The sequence below is a fragment of the Lupinus angustifolius genome, unplaced genomic scaffold (assembly GCF_001865875.1).
Source record: "Lupinus angustifolius cultivar Tanjil unplaced genomic scaffold, LupAngTanjil_v1.0 Scaffold_327, whole genome shotgun sequence".
NCBI lineage: Eukaryota > Viridiplantae > Streptophyta > Magnoliopsida > Fabales > Fabaceae > Lupinus > Lupinus angustifolius.
Window position 1 is genome coordinate 350,560 of NW_017727734.1, and position 10,424 is coordinate 360,983.

General features: G+C 35.5%; 1 protein-coding gene across 1 annotated transcript; it reads right to left on the reverse strand.

Annotated features, from left to right (window-relative positions):
- Nucleotides 1-5,355: 5,355 nt before the first annotated feature.
- Nucleotides 5,356-9,640, reverse strand: LOC109341013 (S-type anion channel SLAH2-like). The gene is made up of 6 exons (XM_019578797.1): nucleotides 9,340-9,640; nucleotides 8,215-8,357; nucleotides 7,602-8,090; nucleotides 6,440-7,210; nucleotides 6,128-6,159; nucleotides 5,356-6,041 (listed from the first exon to the last, which is right to left on the reverse strand). The coding sequence occupies exons 2-6, from the start codon at nucleotides 8,347-8,349 to the stop codon at nucleotides 5,654-5,656; spliced, it is 1,815 nt and encodes a 604-aa protein (XP_019434342.1). The 5' UTR covers nucleotides 8,350-8,357; nucleotides 9,340-9,640; the 3' UTR covers nucleotides 5,356-5,653.
- Between the last annotated feature and the right edge of the window lie 784 nt (nucleotides 9,641-10,424).

Sequence of the window (10,424 nt, forward strand, 5' to 3'; positions counted from 1 at the left end):
ACCTAATTCACACTTCTGGTTCTGGTTTGGAAACAGAACACCATAGTTTGAGGTTCCCTTCAAGTATCTGAGAATCCTTTTTGCTGTTACCATGTGTGATTGAGTAGGGCTTGTCATGTACTTGCTTATTACCCATACTCCATATATTATTTCAGGTCTGCTATGACAAATGAATCTAAGGCATCCAACCATTTGTCTATAGAGAGTTGCATCTACAAGCATTTCAGGCTCTACTTCACTTGGTTTCTGATTTCCTTCTACTGGCACTGATGCAGGCTTACAATTCATCATCTGAAACCTTTCTAATACATTTGTAATGTACTTTCTCTGGTGCATTATGATTCCTCTTGGTGTCTTAAGAAATTCTATGCCAAGAAAGTGTGATAAATCTCCTAAATCAGTCATCTCAAACTCAGACTTGAATTCTCCTTTTAGCTTCAAAATCCCAGCCTCATTGTTTCCTGTAATCACCAAATCATCTACATAGAGACAAATTAGAGTTAGTTCACTTATGCCAGTTAGATTGACATAGACACCATGCTCTACTCTGCATTTGATGAAGCCAATAGATGTTAGGAATGAGTCAATTCTCTTGTTCCAAGCTCTTGGAGCTTGCTTCAACCCATACAATGCCTTTTTCAGTCTTAGTACCTTTGTTCTGTCTGCTGATGTCTCAAATCCAGGGGGTTGAGTGATGTATACCTCTTCTTCAAGAGGTCCATTGAGAAAGGCACTCTTGACATCCAGTTGCCATTGTTTCAAACCATTCCAGCTAGCTAAAGCCACAATCAGTCTAATTGTTTCAAACCTAGCCACTGGTGCAAAGATTTCATCATAGTCATAGCCTTCTTTTTGCATGAAACCCTTCGCTACAAGCTTTGCTTTGTGCTTAGCAATGCTTCCATCAGGTCTCAATTTGACTTTGTATACCCATTTCACAGCTATAGGTTTCTTGCCAACAGGTAGTTCAGCTTCTTCCCATGTGTCATTCCTTTTGATTGATTTGAGTTCTTCCTTCATTTCATCACACCAAATATCTTCTTGAACTGCCACATTGAAAGTGATTGACTCAACTTCTCCTAGGAGTGCTAGGTGAACTAAATCTCCCTCATCTGTAATCTCATCATCAGAAAACATCTCAAACTCACTAAGCCTTAGTGGTAGATGCCTTGTTCTAGTTGGTCTTCTTTGAGCATCCCTGATCACTTGATTATGTGAGTCAGGTTCCAAGACTTCTGCAGCTTCATGATCTTCTTGTAGAGGAAACATGGTGATTGATTTGTTGTGCTCAACCTTCCTTAGGGATTCGTTCCAAGAACTCAACTCATCAAAATGAACATCCCTACTAAAATTTATTTGTTTCGTGATGGGATTCAAGAGTTTATATGATCTTGTTGAGTGGTATCCAACCAGAATCATCATTTCACTCTTGTCGTCCAATTTCTTCCTCAATTGATCTGGAATGTGTTTATAACACACTGATCCAAACACTCTTAGATGCCTTACTGATTGTTTCTTTCCAGTCCAAACCTCTTCTGGAATTTGATTGACAAGTGCTTGAGTTGGACATCTATCTAGAACATATGTTGATGTTATCACAACTTCACCACAAAGATTGTGAGGTAGATTTTTGCATTTCAGCATGCATCTTACCATGTTCATGATAGTTCTGTTTCTTTTTTCAACTACACCATTGTGTTGTGGTGTATATGGGGCAGTAACTTCATGAATTATGCCATATGATTCACAAAAAGGATTCAAGCTCTCTTGAGGTAGACATCTATTCAAAACATATGTTGATGTTATCACAGCTTCACCCCAAAGATTGTGAGGTAGATTTTTGCATTTCATCATGCATCTTACCATGTTCATGATAGTTCTGTTTCTTTTTTCAACTACACTATTGTGTTGTGGTGTATACGGGGCAGTAACTTCATGAATTATGCCATGTGATTCACAAAAAGATTCAAGCTCTCTTGAGGTGAATTCAACACATCCATCAGTTTTGAGAATCTTCAATTGTTTCCCTGATTGCTTTTCTGCTAGAGCTTTGAACTTCTTCAGGTTCTCAAACACTTCACTCTTAGCTTTGATGAGATAAGTCCACATTTTCCTGCTGAAATCATCAACAAAAGATACAAAGTATTTGTTTCCACCTAGTGAGGGAACCTCAAAAGCTCCACACACACATTAGAATACACAACATGTAGCATATCCAAGGCCCTGGTTTGAGTATGCTTACCAAATGTAGATCTCGTTTGCTTGCTAATTAAGCAGTTATCACATGCTGAGTTCTGAAGCTTGGTTTCTGGAAGCCCAATGACCATTTCTTTGGTGCTTAAAAGTTTAATATATCTGTAATTGAGATGATCATATCTCAAATGCCAAAGCAAAGATTCATTTGAGAATGCTTCTGCATTGAGGCACTCAGGGTCTCCAATTCCAAGCTTGATTTGAAATGTTCTGTTGTTTGATAGTGGAGCTTGTAGGATTCTTCTCTTCATGTTGTCAAAGACTTCCATAATTCCATTGCTTAGTTTCATGGTGAAGCCTCTTTCATGTAGTTGTCCTAGGCTTATGAGGTTTGTCCTCATTTCAGGGACAAGCAACACATCTGTGATGTATGCTCTCTTGCCATTCTCCATTTTGAGAGGAATATCTCCTATTCCTTTAGTGATCACCACTCTATTGTCTGCAAATTTGACCTTGCTTCTCTTGCTTGGATCAAAGTGCACAAGCCACTCTTTGTGCCCAGTCATGTGATTAGAGCAGCCAGAGTCCAAATACCAAGTGTCACTTCTTCTTGTTATGCAATTTGTTGTCATCATAAACTGCACAACTTCCTCATCAGATTCATCAATCTCCTCTTTGACAAGGTGTGCTTCTGATTCTTGTCTTCTTTGATTCTGATTCTTGCTAGGTCCTAAGCACTCATTTGAGTAGTGCCCAAATTTATCACAATTGAAGCACCTGGCCCTTTTCTTGTCAAACTTCTTCTTCAATCCTTTAACCTGTTTGTAGCCATTTCTTTTCAATTGTTCTAGTTGTTCAACCTTGTTGGTATAACACTTTCTTGAGTTGCTCTTCTGTTCAGCATATCTTTGTTGGTTCTTGGTTGAGTTCCTTATAAGAAATGCTCATTTCTTTGTAGTTTGTACCTGCATAGCTTGATGTGAGGATTTATCTACTATCCTCTCATTAAGTCTCTACTCATGGGCTTCAAGTGACCCTTGAAGCTCCTCAACCTTCATGTTCTCCACTCTTCTCGACTCTTCTATGGCTATCACTACATTATCAAACCTTGGAGTTACTGACCTTAGCACCTTTTCTACAATGATTGTATCCTCCATCTTCTCACCACATGCCTTCATAGCATTGATGTGTGTGATCAATCTTGTGAAAAATCAGCAATTCCTTCATCTTCTTCCATCGGCATGAGTTCATATTGCCTTCTCATGGTTTGTAGACGAGACTTCTTTAGTTGAGCAGCTCCTGCATAGTGTTTTTCTAGTACATCCCATGCTTCCTTTGCTGTTGCAGATCCTGCAATCTTTTCAAAGTGAGCATTGTCTACAGCTTGATGAAGAAGACATATTGCCTTGCAATCTCATTTCTTGTTTTGTTTGTGTGCATTTCTTTGAGCTTCGGTGGCTCCTTCTTCCAAGATTGGCAGCCCCTCTTCCACGATATCAGCAACATCTTGATAACTGAATATTGTCTTCATTTGTATACACCATCTCCTCTAGTTTTTGCCATCTAACACAAGAAGAGTTGTGACATAATTCCCTGTTGTTTGAGCCATTTCTTGTTGCAGCGGGAAGCTTGTTGATCTTCTAAGGCTCTTGATGTCAAATGTTAGAGAATTTGTAAGAGAGAAAGAAGAGTGTGAAGAAGAGTGTGATAGATGAGAGATGAAAAAGTAACAATGTATATGTATATTACTTCAAAGAAACACAAAGTGATATACTACTTTCTAAAACTGTTTTAACTAACTTTAACTACTTGCTATATCTAGTAACTTTAAACTAACTTTACCTAACTCTATTGATTACTCTAATTAACACTTATAAAATGATTACTTTTATAATTACGCAAGAGGACCTCATTTTCTAAGATGGCTACACACTCAAAAACATAAAAATGTATTGTATATTTCAAGTAATAAAATTATTGATCTCATTCATAATTGGTTGTGGGACCTTCTTGTGTACATCCAGATAAATTTAATGGTGATGAAGATAAATCACATGTTTAAAGGAAATAAATTGAATTTCCTAAAATTAATTTGAGCAACAATATGTTTGAAGGGTCCATTTAACAAATTTTTAGAGAGAATCTCTTACATTTAACCTACGCAAGGTTTGGAAAAAGAATATTTTAAGTGAGAGAAAGACAAATTATTCATTTTGTTTTTACATTTAAAAGTAAAATTGTTATCATATTATATTTAAAGGACAAAATTATGATATAATTTAAAGGATATGCACTTCTCTCTCCTGTAAGGGAAAAGATACTAACCACAGAAGTTTATATCTCTTGAAACTCTTAAGCAATCATTATATCTCTTGAAACTCTTAAGCAATCATTTGTTGCTTTCGCAATGGTGGAGGATAACTTGTTATTGATAAAGAAATATTTAATAAATAAACTCTTAATTTAAATATATTTTTTCAATTAATCACAATTGATAGTATATGAATTAACACAAGTTGTCGGACAGTAATGTAGTCCTTGGACAAGCTTTCAAACTCTTTCTGAAATTTCCAAGTAATATTGAATCATTGCATTCAGGCAAGAATTATTTTGTGAATGAAATACCTTTGTCATTGATCATTTTATGAATGCATGGAATACCCTTGTCATTCAAATTTTTTTTGATTCATTGCATTGATAAATTTCATTGGAGCATGTCATTTTCCGAAACTTATACACTTGGATTTCTCTTTTAATAACATTTCTCAAAGCATACCCAAATGCCTCTACAAGCTCACTGTTTTAGCTAGTCAATCCAATTTATCAACCATCACACTCTTTTAACGTGAATGTCTAATGCAAATTTTACACTGATGCCATATAGTGACAGTGCATCACTTGTGTGGAAAAGGAATTAGGAGATAAAATATCATAATATATTGGGATCTATAAGAAATAAAGAAAAAGGTATATAGTGACACTGTAAATTTTATATGTTGTCACTGTACCATAACTATGTATAAATCACTGTTCATAAATATTACATTAGAAGAAATATCTATCTCTTTAGCAAGAGTTTGATTCGCTGATCCAATAAACCCCAATTGTTGTTTTTGAAGATTGTATCAAAATATGCTTCCATCATTATTTATGCACACATTTGATGAAAATAGCATATTGTCTCCCTTATGTGTTGATCAAGATTATTTACTCTCAAATCTCAATTATATTACAAAGAACTCACTTGTTTTACAAAATATATTGTGATCACTGTTTCTATAAAAGCCTGCTTTCTACACAAACCATATTCTAGTAATTCTACTACACATGATCACTGGAACATTTAAAACTCCTAGTAATGTTCCTCACATGTCTAACTACGGTAGGTAATACTGAACAAAATGCTCATAGTTTTCTCAGTCTCTTGAATGACTCAGTGCAATATACTAAACAAGTATCCTTAAACAGGTAAAGAGTTGTCTAAGAAATTGGAAGGTTGAGTTGTGGTAGAAGCTTCTATATCAACTTGATCTGAGTTCACAAACTTCAAGTAATTATCAATCTCTTTGGCATCATAGCTTCCATGCCTTAGATGGAACCATTTCTTATGTTGTTTTGTCTTTATGTCACTTATGGCAATGGCTAAATCATTAGGGAAGAGGTCTTGGAAAAGAAATGCATGCAATATAGTTGATACAAACAGTGCTGTTACTGTGAGTGTTGAGATGAGGCCTAGGATTACACACAATGCTTTGGTCTCAATAGTTGGGACTTGATTTGAGTATCTTATGGTTGCAATTGCTGCACCAGTCATTGGAAAAGTATAGGCCCACCATGCAAGTGAGAATCTGAAGAATCACATCAAATATTTTGGTCAGAAAATTCAATTAGTTATAGAGTTACCAATTTAAGAGATATGGAAGATGTAACTTACTTGAATCCTCTGAAGAAATTGATCCGGACAGCCTGCGAAAGCATATAAAACTATTAAGTAAATTTGATGCTAAGAAATTATCAACAATGTTAGATGCGAAAATGCTTTGTTTTAGAGTCTACGGTTTTAAATTGTGGTTGCGGTTGGAACTATGTTGCGCTTATCTTAATTGTGGGGAAATGCAGCCGATGTGATTGCGACTGGAGACTCCAAAAACCACAATTTTGTAGCCGCAATTTAAAACATATATATGAAAGGTAAACAGAATTATCATGCATACTTCAAGTACTAAAGGATAACAATAAAATTTACCAGTGAGAAATAAAGGAACATGGCAATGAAATATGCAATCCTTGATCCATAATCAAAAGAACCCTGAATCTTTGCCCAAGCCATAGAAGCAACACTAGGAGCTGCAACAAACAGAAAGAATACTGGATGGAGTTCCTTTGGGAGGGTCTCATTTGTTGGAAGTCTCTGATAAAGAGTAACAAATAAGACTATATAGTGAGCAAGTCCAATAGCAAAGAAGAAAATAGGCCCTTCTTTTAGACCCATAGATGCACCAAGTAATGCACCAACAAAATTTCCAACAACTGATAAATGATTTGATGGATTAGCCACCTTTGAGAGCCTCCTCTGGCCCCCGGACATCCACTGTCCATATATCTTAAGCTCGAGGCAGAATACCGGAACCATTAGACAGTACCAAAGTGAATGATGCAGGTTCTTGGCAACTGATGGTGGAACTCCAAGAGCTAAGAACAAGAGAGCTATCCAAGGGGCAAAGAAGAAGTTAACACGGATCGGATGGTAGTACTCGCGGCGAACTGCCTCGAAGTAGAGGATGAATTTAAGAATATAGATGGTGAAAACAGTAGCAACAAGGGCAATGGAGATGAACCATAAGATTAAATTAACTTTGAGGCTTATGTGAAGAAAGTCAGTGGATGGAGAAGTGGCTAGTGTTTTCCAAAGAATTGCTTGGCTGCTAACTCCAAGACAAATACCAAAAGACGATACGGGAAACCGAAGAAGAAATGGCCATTTCCTGTCTTGAGGAAGCACTGTCTCTTCTGAAGCCTGTTTGAAAAGGAACAAAACAACAAAATATGTTACAATCTTCATCAAATAAAAGTAGACTTAATTTTTTTTTTATCTTTAGTATGTAAATGATTTCATTGAGTTTGATCTAGAATAGAATGTGTCTATACATACTTGCTTCTTACTCTAATTTAAGGTGCAAAACACTGAATGCCTAGTGAGACTATTTATGTCAGTGATTAATGAAGAATTAGGATATTCAGGAAATCAACAAGAAAGCTTTTTCCTTTACAAGGAACAAACGGCGTCATGATATCTTATCATAAATCTTGTATATAGGCAAACCATTTACATCTAAATCCTTAATTTGAAAACCACAAATTGCATTATCTATGATGTGAATTGTAAATAGTGGAAGGAAATCACATACCCTAAGAGTTTCTAACTCTGGACCTTCCAATGCATCAAAGTACCGATCAACGGGTACATTCTTTTCAGTGTTCCTGAAACTGCTGCACTGATCATGAGCAGGATGTTTGGGTGATTTTCCGCGTAGAATGGATAATTGTCTCTCGAGTCCACCAGACCATGTTTTAAAGGAGTCAAACCTCTTATCCCTGAATGCTTTGATGCCTGGATGGTTCGAATAACTACCACCATTAGGCGCCTTCGGGAACACAAAATCTTTTGCCATTGGTTGAGAGTAACATTTGGATGGATGTGGAGGCTTCACTGCAGCTTTTGATGAAGAGGAAATACCATCTATGAGTACAGTTTCACCACTAAAGAAAACTCTTTTGGTGTTCTGTGGCTGAATAACTTCATCAGAAGTGAGTGGCATGCTGACAGATTGCTTCCTTTGATGATGGATTACCAGAGGTTCATCGCTACGTCCTCCGGGCGAGGTCGCTCCACTTTCCTGTTCAACATGGGAGCAATTGAGCCTTATACATGAATTTTGAAAAGTACTAAGAGTTTCACTTTCAAATAATTTAGACTCTCAAAATCATGCATGCTATAAAAGAATTGAAAATGAGTATTACCATTGGAGATGGGCTAGGACATTGAGAGTCACTAGTATCAAAGCCAGCTACTTCATTTGATGAAATATACTTAATTAGTGATGGAACTATAGGAGAGCCTTGTTCTGCTACTTCACGCTGTATGTTGTTTTCCATGCCTAGACCTGAAAAGGTATAAAACGGTTATGTTACATCAGGAGGTAAGTACATAGCTTATTGAAGAATGAGTTGCATCAAACTAAGAAAATTCAGATTATAACAACAAAACGTTAGTCTAGTGGTGTAAGGCCCCACTAAATTCCCAATATGACCAAAAAGTCAAGGGTTCGATTCCTAGGAGCGACACTTGTTGGGAGGGACATCATGCATCCCGAAAGAGATTTATTCCTTACATATAGGGTGAGGATCACCTTTGGTAGTCCCAAAAAAAGATTATAGCTTTCCTACAAACTAGAGAATCTCATACAAGTAGAACTGCTTAAATTGTTGAGAGATCATACAAGGGTTGAACAATCCAGACCAACTTTTTTTTTCAGAGAACACTTCCTCGGCAAGTAACTGCCTAAGCACTAGCAATCTAAATCAATGAAGTTAAGAAATGTCCCCTCTTCAATAAAAATACTTGTCAGTTACAATAACAATCAGGGTTGAGTCCTTTCTTTCCTCTCCACAAAAAATGGACAGAAAAGAAGTAAGTGAATGAACAAGCATTATGAGATAAAGACATGTAAAGATGTGGAGTTTCAGTCCATTTCATATCTTCTCTACAAACAGTGCAAACATTTAGGTAGTTTGGTCAAAGCCATAAATGCAATATACCCCAGCTATGGATCAGATTCCTACTAGCCACTCATGCTTAAAGCCATAACATTATTGAAGAATTCAAATGATCCTATGAAGGAGAAATTATTACATGGTCCAGAACTAATAGTCTCAAACATATCTACACAGATGATTTTGCATAAGTTAATATATCTTTAAGTTGTTAGTATATCATCAATGGTGTGGATGTTCATGTATTCTAGACAATTGGTCTTAGACCACGTAATAATTTCTCCCTTTCAAAGAATATATGAAGTGATATGTGTGTAAACTTGTATATAATATATTCCATTATTCAAAAGAAAATGAGTAAGTGCTTTAAACCTTAAAGTTATTCTCTTGTGTTCCAGAAGCACTGGTTGTAGAACTCAGGATAGAGAAAACTTCAAGCTGAGCTTAGGAAAAGTCCTTTTGATCAGATAATCCAAGAGAGAATTAGAAGATAGAAAAAGTTAGAATTCAGTAAGAGAAACGAAACCATATGCTTCAAGATCAAAATGAATATGGAAGGAACATATGGCTTGAAGTTATAGGAAAATGAATTATATAAAGTTTAAGCCTAGCTTATGGGACAAGTGTAATTTGCAGCCATTACGTCAAAATCACTTAATTTTAGATAATCACAGTTGCTTATGCTTTTGAATACGACACATCCATGCAAGAAGACAAAACAACATAAAATATCATAGGATAAGCAAGTAAATGTTTACTTTATGACATTATTAATGAGAAATGAATTATGATATTCAAAATAGTTTTTATAGTTGTTCATCATTATCTAATTATTGATTAACAATGTTTGTGAATTAGTTAACATAGCATATTCTCTTTGCTTAGCAAAAGAAAAAACATGTTCACTTTTCTTTGCAAAAAAAAGCATATGTCTATCAAACTTTAGATATTATTAATTGATATAAAATGTGCAATAATAATCTTCCTTAATAAATCTGTTTGTTATTTAACAGCTATGTTTGGCAAGATGTAAAAAGTGTTGAGTAGGTGCCAGGTTGGTAAGACACTTACCCTCCAATTGGATATAGTTGTCAGCCAGTCACTCATAGGAGAATCCGATAAAAAAAATATATTCTAATTAAAATTATTCCTAAATAATAACGCTGAAATGCAGTGGTTTCTTAAATTTAAATATAATGTATTGGATATATATATTCATTTTATGTAGGAATAAAATTGAGAAATAACTACATTCACATCAATATTCTAACTTTCAACATATGAATGATATAATAGTTCTGTCAAAACTTTACATTTAACGGTGCAGATTATTTTGGCTCTCTATTTTCTTATTGACTACAAAACGGAAACAATGATGCATAAAAGGTATGACATGTTTAAAGTGTATATATTATTTCCCAAACCCAAAAAGTGGACAATGATTGAGGCAAAATAGG